Source organism: the organism of the source record quoted next, unplaced genomic scaffold (assembly GCF_019419815.1).
Source record: "Pyrus x bretschneideri cultivar Hongxiangsu unplaced genomic scaffold, Pyrus_bretschneideri_v1 Contig91, whole genome shotgun sequence".
NCBI classification, from domain to species: Eukaryota; Viridiplantae; Streptophyta; class Magnoliopsida; order Rosales; family Rosaceae; genus Pyrus; species Pyrus x bretschneideri.
This window is the reverse complement of record NW_025999833.1, coordinates 912,539-925,533: the sequence shown is the minus strand read 5'-3', so window position 1 is coordinate 925,533 and position 12,995 is coordinate 912,539. Positions and strand designations below refer to the sequence as shown.

At 36.0% G+C, this 12,995-nt stretch overlaps 2 protein-coding genes across 6 annotated transcripts; both read right to left on the bottom strand.

Annotated features, from left to right (window-relative positions):
- Nucleotides 1-837: 837 nt before the first annotated feature.
- LOC125473660 lies at nt 838-1,746 on the bottom strand. The gene is made up of 2 exons (XM_048576811.1): nt 1,615-1,746; nt 838-1,470 (listed from the first exon to the last, which is right to left on the bottom strand). The coding sequence occupies exons 1-2, from the start codon at nt 1,744-1,746 to the stop codon at nt 838-840; spliced, it is 765 nt and encodes a 254-aa protein (XP_048432768.1).
- Nucleotides 1,747-10,058: 8,312 nt separating this feature from the next.
- Nucleotides 10,059-12,051, bottom strand: LOC103952918 (psbP domain-containing protein 3, chloroplastic). Of its 5 annotated transcripts, none has more exons than XM_009364617.2 (10): nt 11,902-12,051; nt 11,718-11,805; nt 11,517-11,623; nt 11,339-11,404; nt 11,163-11,243; nt 10,982-11,064; nt 10,785-10,860; nt 10,575-10,693; nt 10,409-10,453; nt 10,059-10,293 (listed from the first exon to the last, which is right to left on the bottom strand). In XM_009364617.2, exons 1-10 carry the CDS (start codon nt 11,981-11,983, stop codon nt 10,267-10,269), a joined length of 774 nt encoding a protein of 257 aa, XP_009362892.2. In that variant the 5' UTR covers nt 11,984-12,051; the 3' UTR covers nt 10,059-10,266. The 5 variants fall into 5 exon arrangements, with proteins under 5 accessions (XP_009362892.2, XP_009362890.2, XP_018504362.2 ...); XM_009364615.2 differs by having other exon boundaries at nt 11,163-11,231; nt 11,718-11,823; nt 11,902-12,045; XM_018648846.2 differs by having other exon boundaries at nt 11,718-11,823; nt 11,902-12,044.
- Between the last annotated feature and the right edge of the window lie 944 nt (nt 12,052-12,995).

Below are 12,995 nucleotides of genomic sequence, written 5' to 3'. Positions count from 1 at the left end.
TAATAAATAGATAGCAGTATTCACAGCTTCTCCCCAGAATTAATGAGGAATCCCTTTCTCATGGAGCATGGACTTCACCATTTCAATTATGGTTTTGTTCTTCCTCTCAACAACCCCATTTTGTTAAGGGTATAAGCCACTGTCAACTGTCTTTCCAATCCCATGCTTTCACAGAAAGAGTTGAATTTGATTGAGGTTTACTCACCCCCCTTATCACTTCTTATTTTCTTGATCTTGTAACCACATTGCAATTCAACCATCATTTTGAACTTTTTGAATATACTGAATACCTCTAATTTTTGTCTTATGAAGTATACCCAACACATTCTAGAATAGTCATCTATGAAGGTTAGGAAGTATTTTGTTACCACTCACTGTTGCAATTTGCATTGGACCACATACATCTGTGTGGATGATTTCCAATGGTTGTGTAGCCCTTCAAGACTTTCTGGCTTCAAAACTCTCTCTGTGGTGCTTGCCTAGAACACACCCTTCACAGATTTCATTTTCTCCATGCAGTTTTGGTAGTCCTTTAACCATCTCCATTCTCTACAAGTTTCTCAAGCTTTGAAAGTTCAAGTGACCATATCTCTTATGCCACAACCAAGTACTCTCTATGACACTAGCTCTCAGTGAGATAGCTTGATTATAGTTGAGCAACAATGGGAAACTCCTGTTTTCTATCATTTCTACTTTTGTGACCATGTTCTGCAAACTTCTATCATCAAAGATTTCAACCACTAAATCTCTAAAGAGTAAGAAATAACCATGTATGATCATTTAGCCTACACTCAATAGGTTTTCATCAAGTCCAGGTACCAACATAACTTTTTTGATTTATCTCCTTCCTTGTTTTGTGTCAATCACTAAGGTGCCTCTACTAGTGGCACTTACAAGTTGACCATTGCCCATCTTAACCTTCCCAGTGAATTCTCTGTCAATATTGATAAGTAGGGACTCATGTGCAGTCATATGATTATTGCACCCACTGTCAATATTCCATATATCTTTGTTTTTCTCAACAATTGTGACATTGCAAGCATATAACACATTTGTCTCCTCTTTAGTCTTTTGTGCATAGTTCACTAGTTGGTTTCTTTTAGAACCACAATCTTTGGACAAGTGACCAAACTTGTTACATTTATTGCTTTTAGGTTTCCCCTTGAACCAAGAGACACCAAAATGGGCCTTATCACAGATTGTACACTGTGGTTTTGTCCCACCAGCACCATTGTTTCTGGTAGACTCACTTGACCTTCCTTCCCATTTCTTAGATTTCCCTTTCCATGGCTTCTTTTGTTGCTTGAAACTGTTGTATTGCCCAGTTGAACTGCCCTCTCTAGGATTGATACTAAGTGACTGAAAAGCCCTCTTTATGGCTGCATCATCATGTCTCTCTAGCTTTTGCTCAAAAACTCTCAATGAGGCTGTAACCTCTTGTGCATCAAATGTATCAGTGTCCTTAGTTTCCTGTATAACATTTACTATTAGTTATAGGGTTTTGTCAAACTGATTAACAATTTATGTACAAGTCTTTCCCTAGGTAGTTCTTCACCAAAGTTTTCATTTGATTCACAATCGGCGTCTTAAAGATTGAAGCTTTACCTTGGTTACCTTATTGTCACCTCTGTATTCTCTTTGAAGGATTTCCCAAGCAAGTTTGGATGTCTCTTCATTTGATATTCTCAGAAAAATAGCATATGACACTACACCTTGTATTATCCCCAGCGCCTTAGCATCTTTCATCCCAATTTCTCTCAAAGGTGTTCTTCAAGGTGCAATGAGTTCATCATCCTCTGAATCTGGGACTTCATACCCTTCTTGAACCATTTTCACAGGTCTTGAGACTTGAAAATGGTGGTCATCCTTATCCTCCAGAAACCATGGTCCTCTCCATTAAAAATGGGAGGTCTAAGCTCACCATCGTTGCTACTTGACCCAGACATTTCTTGGTTCTTGAATCACTTTCTGGGGTTTCAAATACTCAAAATCTCCCCTGAAAAATAGCTTCACAACACCTAGCTGGTTTTTTTTAATCCAACCTGAGCTCTAAGGCCATGTTAATGTTTTGTATTCTGAGTGTTTTGTAAGGAATTTTAGTGAGTATTTCTATGAAGTATTCAGAGCAAAAGGGAATAAGAATAAGAGTGACGGCTGCTTATCATTACAACAGCATTCATTTCATATATATATATCATCAGAGTAGTAGGGTTTTACAGTCAACATTCTTATCTCAATTTAGGAATAAGACAAGGAACACAACCTAACATTTGTACTACTCTAATCTAAGCCTTACAGCACAGTTTCAATCTCAGCCCTTCATTTGTCTCTTAGACTTTAGCTTGAGAAAACTAGTCGTTAGCCTATTTACACAAAACTAGTCGTTAGCTGTTGGATTTATCCAATATAAATCAACCTTTAAGTGGTCTACTACATGTAATAGGAATGTAATATTGGAGAATAACGTTGATTGTGATTTGATCTCTTAAAGATATCAATCCTATATAAGGTGTCTTATATTGGAAATAGGATTGATGGAATCCTTAATTGAATATGATTATGATACTTGACTAGGAGGCTAACAAAAGTAAAGTTTAGGTTTCCTTTATGGATGGAAATCATAACTTTTAGACTACATATATAAACACCGGTCCATGTAAGCCCTAGAACACACAACATAATACTTCCCATAGTGTAGTTGTATTCGGCTAGGAGTTTATAGAAGATCCTGGTGTTGCCATGCTCTGCTACTTTTGTGTTTGACTTCCATGGCTCCCATTGGAATCAGGTCAATCACTCCTTTGTTTGTGTTTTAATTGTATAACCTTATAAGGCTAACAGTTGGTATCAGAGCCACTGGTTATATGATTAAAACCTACCAGGTTTGAAGTTTGATTATATAATATTTTTCTTTTTGGACTGCGGTTTTGATCTTAAATCCAAATTGTAATTGCATTCGGCAACATCACCATGTTGGACCTGCTCGAAAACTGCATATTGTACGTTTCCGCATATAATTGCATATACTTGGCATATCAGTATGATATGCACAGCACATGTTTTACATCAGTTCCTATTTGATCTTACAGACCGAAATTATCAGTTAAATTAAACGAATACATAATTGGTTAATCTGTTTCTGCGAGGGGTGCCTGTTGAGTTGAAGTTTTCTTCTACCGCCACCACCCTTCAATTCCAAACGTGGGCTTTTCTAATTGAAGCACTTAATGATGACATTGAATTAACTATAATAAAGGAAGATTAAAATAGTTCGTTCATTATTTTATGGAATTGTATAATTGGAATTACCATGGTGCTTAACGTTTTCTATTTCAATGTTCATATTAATGTTTTGGTTCAATTGAAATAGTCGTTTGTTCTAACCTTGCACTGGAGAATTTTGAGATATATCACTCATAAATTGGTAAACCAATAATTGTTGGATGGTAGGTTTTCAAGCACTTTAAGCTTTCTTTCTTGTATTCAGTTCTCATAAAGAAAAATTGGAATAGTTTGCTCATCTTGACTAAATTAATTATGACTGGAAGAAGACGGCATGCTTTAAGCTTTCTATTTCGATATTCATGCCAATGTTTTGGTTGAATTGATTTAGTGGTAGATACAACTATTTTGGCTAACGTTATTGTCAATTTTGTAAGCACATAGAAATATGTACTTCTGTACTAATCTTGCCAAGAAAGACTATGAAGCATCTCAAGTCAACAAGCTCGGTAAAGTCTCCTATCAAAGCAAACAAAATTGATCATTATATGTGTCAATTGCGAATTAATTAGTTGATCATGCATATGGTTAGTTTTGACTATTAAGTTTTAAACTTGGTTATCAAAACAAAGAGAAAATATATGTTTTGAACATGATTAATTCTTATATGCATATAAGTGGCATACAGAACGAGGGAAAAGAAGAATTTTTTAAGGCATGCCAAGATGCATGCATATAAAAGTGCATATATATCTTGTTTGTTCGTGGCTTTTCGTTAGTAATGTGCATGAGTGAGCCTATTGGCTGGTCCCAGCAGCCCCAGTCGCTGCTTCCAGGGTGGAAAGGCAACAAGGGGACACTAAGCATCCTCTCAAATCCCTCACGAACAGTTTTTGGAAATACTTCTTAAACCCCAAATCCTTATTGCCTCTGATTTCCATGGGTAAAATAAATTCATGCAAATCAATTTTTTTAATCAGTTGTCTTATATGATAATGTGTGGGACATATATGTAGACTGAATTGAATTGCCATGACATTGATTGTTGTGGGAAGTAATCAATATGGATTGAAATTTTAAGTTTTGCAAACATGTAGCAAAATTGACATATGGCGTGTTTTATTAAAGGAATTGGGTTGTCCTATATTGCTCTAAGCTTGAGATGTTCCAATGTAAAGACACAAATGTGTTGATTAGTAATGCGGTATACTAGCACTTAAGTATGATTGGGGATTAATTCAAGTACGGTTTATAATGATATTAACTCCACACGGAATTTGCATGACTAATCAAATTAGTTTTGTCTACAATTTTGCTTTCCTATCTCAGTATAGTCATTTAATTGTACATGACTAATGCATAACTTATGGATTGACTGAGAATGACAAAAAGCATCCAGTGACAAGAATAAGGGTCTTGTACAAATGAATAAGGTTTGTAATAATTATGTGATAATTCTCATTTGTATTTTTATCTATTCTTATATGAGAATTTTGGTTGTTCATGTGATTATATATATCTTTACAAAGAAGTGATGAACATATGAAGACATGAGGTATGTAATCCATTCAAAGTATGTGGCTTAATTGATAAGCATGAATTTTCAAACATGTATTATTGTTTGTGGTTTTTCCTATGCCTGAAGAATTTAAATAGTGCTTTGATTAGTAAATTTTTATGTGTCATAAGAAAAGAAACTTTTCAAGGCTAATGTAGGGCATATATTGGAGATGTTTTCTATGAAAGAAAATACTTTTGGTTGTTCCTTTATTTAATTTGGTATGCATATAAAAGGAAAGGAACACATTTGACTTAAGAAAACATTTGAGCGATTAAGCTTTTAAATTAAAGGAACGTATTGTTCTTTCCCATTACATAAAGAATTTCTATTTTAAGTAATTGACTCCATAATGATAAGTATTGACATTCATGTGGTGGAATAGAACTTGTTTTATATGTGATTAATCTCTTTCAAGTATGCTGTCAGGTTTCTTGAGATTAATTTAATGTCAAAGGGAGTCATGAAGGAATTAGTGCCATTTGTAGGTAAGACTCGACGCATGAATCAAGTTATCATAATTTTGTCACTTACAGTTAATTAATCCATGTGACTTCTGTATTGTTTCAGGGCGGAGTTGATATATGTCTTTTCAACTATAGCAAGCTGCAACGGCTTAGTTGATTATGAGACTATGTTTTTGAGTTACTTCGATCAACTTTGCATCTTAATTAGAATAAAATGGATAATCGTCTTGTATACAGGTGTGGATTACTTCTTTTAGTTTAATTAAGATGGCATAGTATGGGTTTTATTTCACAAAAGTTGTGAAAATCTTCATCTTGCCTACAGATGTTGAAGTTTTTCATGAAGGTACTTTTGTGACATAAATCTAGTACTATAAACTAGTTAATTTTCTTGCCATCAGGTGTAAATTAATTTAGTTTCATGAAGTCTATTGGGGATAAAGTTCCATGCCATCAGCTAAAATATTTCCACTATGAGCCCAGAATAGGTTGTGGTTTTAAGGAATGGAAATCGGCTGCATCATGACGTATTTTGTGTCTCTTCATGAGACTTGTTGATGCAAAGCATTGGACCCATGAATGTTAATCAAGGATTGCTAAGGTACGCATTGTTTAAGTCTTATGCTTGTTAATCTTTTCAATTTGAATTATGATGTCAGTTTAGAGGATGAAATTTGACTACTAGAATTTCCTTTGGACATCAAAATTGAAATGATATGAAATTGAATTTGTTATGGATGCATAAATTCATGATAGATGCACATAATTGTTTCTGGTAGATTGCGTGTCTTAAGTTAATTGGGTGAATGACACATTTAATGGTCACCAAATGACCTGAATTTTTGCTATGTTCAACATATAGATGTCTACTATGTGTCTGCAAATTTTCGTAATTTTGTGCCATATATTTTAATTGTGGTGAATTTACTAGTAACCCATGCTCATATAGGCAGTTTTACTGGCAGATTGTGTTGGTCTTTTTGAGATGTGACTTTTGACTACTATTTTGACTCAAAACGGCTCTGTATTTTTATTTTATGAAGATTAGTATGTCTATTTTGATCATTATAAATTTGGTAGCAATCAAGCTTGTAAATTAATTATGATAAATTCTAAAGTAAGTGTAACTCATTGCTGAAATTCTGTTCGACAACTTTATGTTGGTTGTGATGTATATTTATTATGTCTAAAATATAAAGCAATTTTCTTTAGGTACATCTTTGAAAGAATATATTAACGAGTGTTTGCCCAAGTGAGAGAATTAGTGAACGAAAATTGGGCTTCACACTCATTAACTTATTTTCAAGTATGAACTCTGAAAACTTAGTGGGAGTTGTTCTAAAATTTTGAGCATTAAGTGGATTTGCATGAATCTATTAAAGCGTTATTCTATCTCCCATGTGTTACTCGAATGTCTATAATATGTTTAAGTTGCATGAATGGATACTTGGTACATGTGTACATTTTTCTGTTACTTGCAATCATTTGGATTTCTCGTTTGATCATTTATTTTGGGGCTCATAAGGACTTAGCATAAATGTGGACTTATTAATACATATAAGATGGTTGTTTGATACATGTTTTGTGTAACAGCAGTGAATGCTTTCAAGCTTAGTTGTACCCTTCATTGAGGTAATATGCATTCATTGACTAAGTAAGGCTATTCCCAAAGGCATATTTTTAAAAATATGATTTATGTATTAATTTGCAAATTAAGTAATGATGTTGCAGATCAGTGGGAGCTTGAGTTTTGTCTTAGTAATGCCTTACATTTGCAGATGACCTATAAGGTATGTATAAAATCCATGTATTCATTTTAATCTCTAGTTGGATTCATTAAGTCACATTTTTTGTGTGCTAGTCAATTATCTGATGAAATATATATCGGATATCAAGTTGTTATCAAATTGCATATTAAATGGCATGGCATGGTTTGTGCACTGCCTCAGTTGTGAGGATTTCCATCTTGCCCGCAGGCGTTGGAAATCATTATGAAAGTAACTGGTATGATGCATAGATTAGTGTCAAAAACATATTAATTCATCTTGCTCACAAGTGTTGAATTAATTTGTTTTATGAAGTTTTTGGGATATTTTACTTTGACATGTGCCTATTTGGTATTTTCAGTTGTGTCTGTTGGCTACAAACATTGTTTGTATTGTTACTGATCTAATGAAAGTGATGCATGATTATTTTGGAGATGTATTCACACCTACAGGTTATGGTGGTTTCATTAGATGAAGGATATGTGCATTGGCAAATTTAAGGCTTTGAAGAAGCATAAAGTGTAACTTGTGAGTTACAATAAGGTGGACCTGAGATGGTATAAAGTAAGACATTTTGGTTAATTTAAAGTTTTATCTCTTGATCATAATTTGTGTTTCATGTAAATGAGGATCTTAGCATGTGTGATTATGAAGGGGTTGTGTCAATCCTACAACCTTGTTAGTTCCATGTTAAGAAATGCATTTGACAGAAATTGCATTAAGGACGAGATGTAATCACTGTTACATTGCCACTAAAGTGACATTAATCTCCAATCTCAAGTATAAACGTGAATATTACATTTTGTAGACCAGGTGGAAGAATGTTGGATTTATCCAATATAAATCAACCTTTAAGTAGTCTACTACATGTAATAGGAGGTAATATTGGAGAATAATGTTGATTGTGATTTGATATCTTAAAGATATCAATCCTATATAAGGTGTCTTATATTGGAAATAGGATTTGATGGAATCCTTAATTGAATATGATTATGATACTTGACTTGGAGGCTAAGAAAGTAAAGTTTAGGTTTCCTTTATGGATGGCAACCCTAGCTTTTAGACTATATATATAAACACTAGTCCCTATAAGCCCTAGAACACACAACATAATACTTCCCATAGAGCAGTTGTATTCGGCTAGGATTTTATAGAAGATCCTGGTGTTGCCATGCTCTGCTACTTTTGTGTTTGACTTCCATGGCTACCATTGGAATCAGGTCAGTCACTCCTTCATTTGTGTTTTAGTTGTATAACTTTGTAAGGCTAACATTAGCTTCTTGTTTGTGTTGCCGGAGACTGTTTGACTTCCAACAAGACAAGGGTACCGAGGCTGCCTCTCTCCGCTCCCATCAAGAAGAGCCCCGAGAAGAGAGTGTGACATGGTTGCAAGTATTTTTGTGGCATTGCCTGCTTTGCTTCTGAAAAGGTCTGTCATTCTTCTGACCCCATATTTATTAACATTGAATTCAATAACTGACTAAATGAAGCACAATTTTGTCTTACGGCTGTCTTTGCAGTCCCCTTAGTAAAACTTGGGCACTTGCCACTTGTCTAATTCGTATAAATATATATGTGACAATTTACAATGCTCGTCAGTTAAATTGCATGCATAGCATTCTTTCTTGTGGTTTTTGCGACTCACCTTGTCACTCCTTCCTCATATTTCATGATGGTTAAGATCAGAGAAGAGATGGGGAGAGGTTGGGACGATGAAGATACTATGCACCTCCTAGAAGCCCTCATGCATTATGGTGACGATTGGAGGAAGGTTGCACAATATGTCGGTAAAAGTGAGAAGGAGTTTGTCACGCATTTCATTAAAATTCCTTGTGGTGACGAATTTATTGCTGATTTGGAGAGTAAAGATGCACCATCCCCCAGTAAAAGAATGTGTCTCACACCTCTTGCAGACGCGGGCAACCCAATTATGGCTCAAGTAATTCTAGAAATAAGTCCCCTTGCCTTTTTCTTATCCAAAGTAGTTAATTTCTTAAATGAGATTCTGGGTGAAGCATTTTTTCATTAGGTCATCTTGAGCATACGATAAGCATTTTTTTTCTTTAATTAATAGTACCTGTGATGTGAGTTCTCCTTTGTTGCGCAAATTTGTTTCGGCCATTGCTGTGTTTTTTCCGAATGCAGAACTACATTGATTTGTCTATCCTTTTTGTTTTATTTCAGGCTGCTTTTCTATCGGCATTGGCAGGGGTAGAGGTTGCAAAAGCTGATGCTTGTGCCCTTGTAACGACCCTTTGTGAGGCAGATTATGAAACAAGTAGACTGAGTCTAGGACCTCGTCCTTGGAATGCAGGGCAGCATGGTACCATCCTTGTTTAAAACTATGCTCAATTGTACAGAACTCAATGAATGTAATGCATACGGACCATTCATGGTCATGGGATTTTCCAAACTATTGCAGAGCAACTTACCAGTATGGTAGACATTTGTGTGAGCATCAAATCTTAAGTTGAATAATGGCTTGTTTTCTTATGCAGAAGCTGATGCTGCATCGGATAGGGACACCAACCTAGATGTGCTGGGAGGGCCTTTGTAGATGCAAATTCACAGCTTGAGAAGGAAGGAATGGATGTCGAGAGAGAAATTTCTGGGATTACACAGATTCACGAGAAGATTGTTCGCTTTGAGGCGTTAGAATTGCATATGGAGAAAGAATGGCAAAAACTGGAGCAAATGAAAAGCATGCTGTTTTTTGGATAAGCTGACACTTTTATTCGTAAAAAGTTGAGCAAAAACTGGAGAGGAACGGAGTAGAATGTAAAATGTGATCGATTCTCTATGATTCATATATATATTATATATATCATCTAGTTTTGTGTCAAAAAACTCTTTCCGAATGCCCATCCACCAAATTAATCACTCTGATTTTGATTTACTTGAATATAATGATTTTCAAACACTTCCTTAATTCAAATAGCCATGGGAGAAGCTGAGCTAGCTAACCAAACTAAAGTTCTTGGACACGAGTTCCTGTTTAACGTCAATTTGCTATGTATCTACCAGTTAGAAGCTGCACGGAAAGGATTGTTGCTCTTTCAAATGCACATATGTTATATATGAAATATCTCTCTGATTTACAATAGAATGAAAGTGCTGCTGCAGTATTAACAATCTTCTCTTCGGCAGCTAGATGTTTGATTGAAATGTATCTCGTTATATTACCACGAAATACTGACCGTACTGACAATCAAAATCGGCGTAAAACTGTAGTTTCAAACTCTGGCTGGAGCCCTCAAATGAACCTGAAGGATTTGACAGCCTGCAAAACCAAATTCAGCCTCGCGCTTTCAGTAAACGAAACAGGTTTCAGTTTCATGCATCATACTATTTAGATCGACAACGAAATTTAACGTAACGTTTCGTTTTAAGCTGACCTCCTTAACATTGGCGCTGTATTTATCTGATTCTTCCTCGACGTACTGCAGAAAGATATAGATATTGCAGTATCAGCATCGCAAGTTGGCATGAGAAAGAAAGAATCTGGATTCCAGAGCACAACACAAACACGGTACAACTAAGAAATTCATGTCGAATAGATACCTGTCCGGTGACTGTATACAGTCTGTTGTACCAACCGTTGGTTGCCATCCCAAGTGCTGAAAACAGGTGCTTGCAACTTTCACCGGGTTTTTGTAGCGAATACTCGATGAAGTAAAGGCCTGACGATCATCATCATCGTCATCAAATTCAAATCATTACAATTCATGAACAATACTGAGTTGGTATGTATGACTATGAGTGGAGAATTACCTTTCGATGCTTTGCAATCTATAAGCTTTGCTGCCACTCCTGCTGGCCTTTGCCAGCTCCTATCCAATCCACTAACCTTGGAAGAGAATATGCAAGTAAAATTAATGCAAAACTCATGAGTAAATGAACAAATGCTTCCACGGGCCATGTCAAATATGCATGCATAAAATCAATTAAAATTAGGAGAAGGGTACTACCAGAGTCTCAGCAAACGCTTCAACTTTACCAAAGGATTCCATCTTTGTAAAATCCGGACCAAGCCCCGTGATCACAACGCTAACTGAAGCAGCAGCCCCAGAAAGACTGCCATTATATACAAATGCAACAGAGCCGAATAATGTCGAATAATTGAAAGCGATTGAGATAGAGAGTACCCACTTGAGCTATTACCCTCTTGTTCTGGGTAGAAAGCTGTGACTGATTTAAACCCAGTTGGCTCTCCTGCGCCTACTTGCCAGTCTCCAAAAGGTAAACACACAAATACCAAGCCTTTAAGTACATAATCCCCAAATGTAAACTTTATTGGGAATTTAACTAGTAATGTGTTTATTCACCTTGGGGAATCAATATCTTGAACTTATTGACATCGTCAGTGTAAACTCGAAAACCCTCCGGCACATCTGAATTAGAAAACAAAAACAAAACCAAACAAAACATTTTAGAATCCAACACTTGAAAAGCATAAAAAATCAATGGTCACCACCAGGCGACCAAGAAAAACGAGACTCTTACTACCATTCTCTGCAAATGCATTTGAAATGAGATGGGGAAAAGAAAATGCAGCAAACGCCGTCCCAAGCACAACTTGTCTCCTCGTAGATTGGAATTCAATGCCAAAACTACATAAAACGAAACAATTCGAGTTCGAGTGAAATGGTAAACTAGATTAGATTACTTTACTTGTCTCCTCTTACCATGGAATTAAACGCTTACCATGTTTCTGTTTTGGCGTCGGTTTTTTCTTGTTTGTTTTCGCAACATTGCAGGAGCGCATTGCTTTTTCTACTGCGTACGGCGATGCCTGAAGAAACAACAGAAGCTGATTAAGTAGTGTGCTGTGCTGCTAACAGTAAATATATGGTGGACGGAGATGTAGAGCTGAGCTGAGCGGAAGAACCTCTGTTGTTCGAGAAGGCGTTGGAGTGGCATGTGCGAGGTCGCACCGGAGGCAGAGAATACCAGGACGCAACGCACGCCATGCCTTTTAGATTGCCTTCCGCCTTCTTCTCGTTTATTTCAGCTCTCTATCTTTGGCTTGGGGTGGGAATCTATCCGGCCCAACCAATCAAGCCGCCTGTCCGACCCGAGCGATCGGTTTGGATTGACTTTGACCAAAGAGAAAGAAAAACAGTTCACATTCGAACCGGACCGGCTGTTCAGTGTAGTTTGTTCTTCTTGTAAACCAGCCTAAAATCGAATCGGGACATCTACTTGTATATTTTACACATGTAATACTCTTAAATTAATGTACAAATTTATGCGCATTATAAAATATATGCATTAAATTTGTGCACTAAGAAATACGGCAGAGTCTACAACTTATAAATAAAAATATTAGTCAAATTTCAATTTAAACTTAAGTACTGGATAAAGCTCAGACACTGAAAAATATATAAAACGATAAATAATATATAAAAGAGAAAGAAGTTAAACAAAAGTGAGAGAGAGGGAGAGACGCGAAATAATTTTATTCTTATAAAATTAGAGGCGTGTTTTGATGACTATGGTGAGGGAAAAAAAAACAAGAAATTTAGTAAAAAGTCAAAACAAACTTTACTAATGAACCATATATCAATGATCAATTTTTATTTTGGACCTTGTTGATGCACAAAATCGCATGGAATTTGGAACAATGTAAAGTGTCAAATTTGTGACCCTTGCAAGGTTGCTTCGGTTACCTAGTGAGCATAGTACGTAAAGAGAGAGATAAGGAAGCAAACCCAAGATGTATATGGTTCATCCTAAGTTGGGCTACGTTCACTAGGTAGAGGAGTTCTCATTAATAGTGAAGAGTTTACACAATACATATGTTCAAGTATAATATCATCATTGGCGAGTTCTAATGACGAATTTAAGTATAATAATGGCATTAGGAATTCATTGTAGGAGAATGGTCTCTTCTTATAGTTAAGGAGAGTCTCCGCGTCCATCCGCGGTCGATATGGCACTCTAGGAGTTTTATTCTAATGTTGACACATATCACGTTGTGAT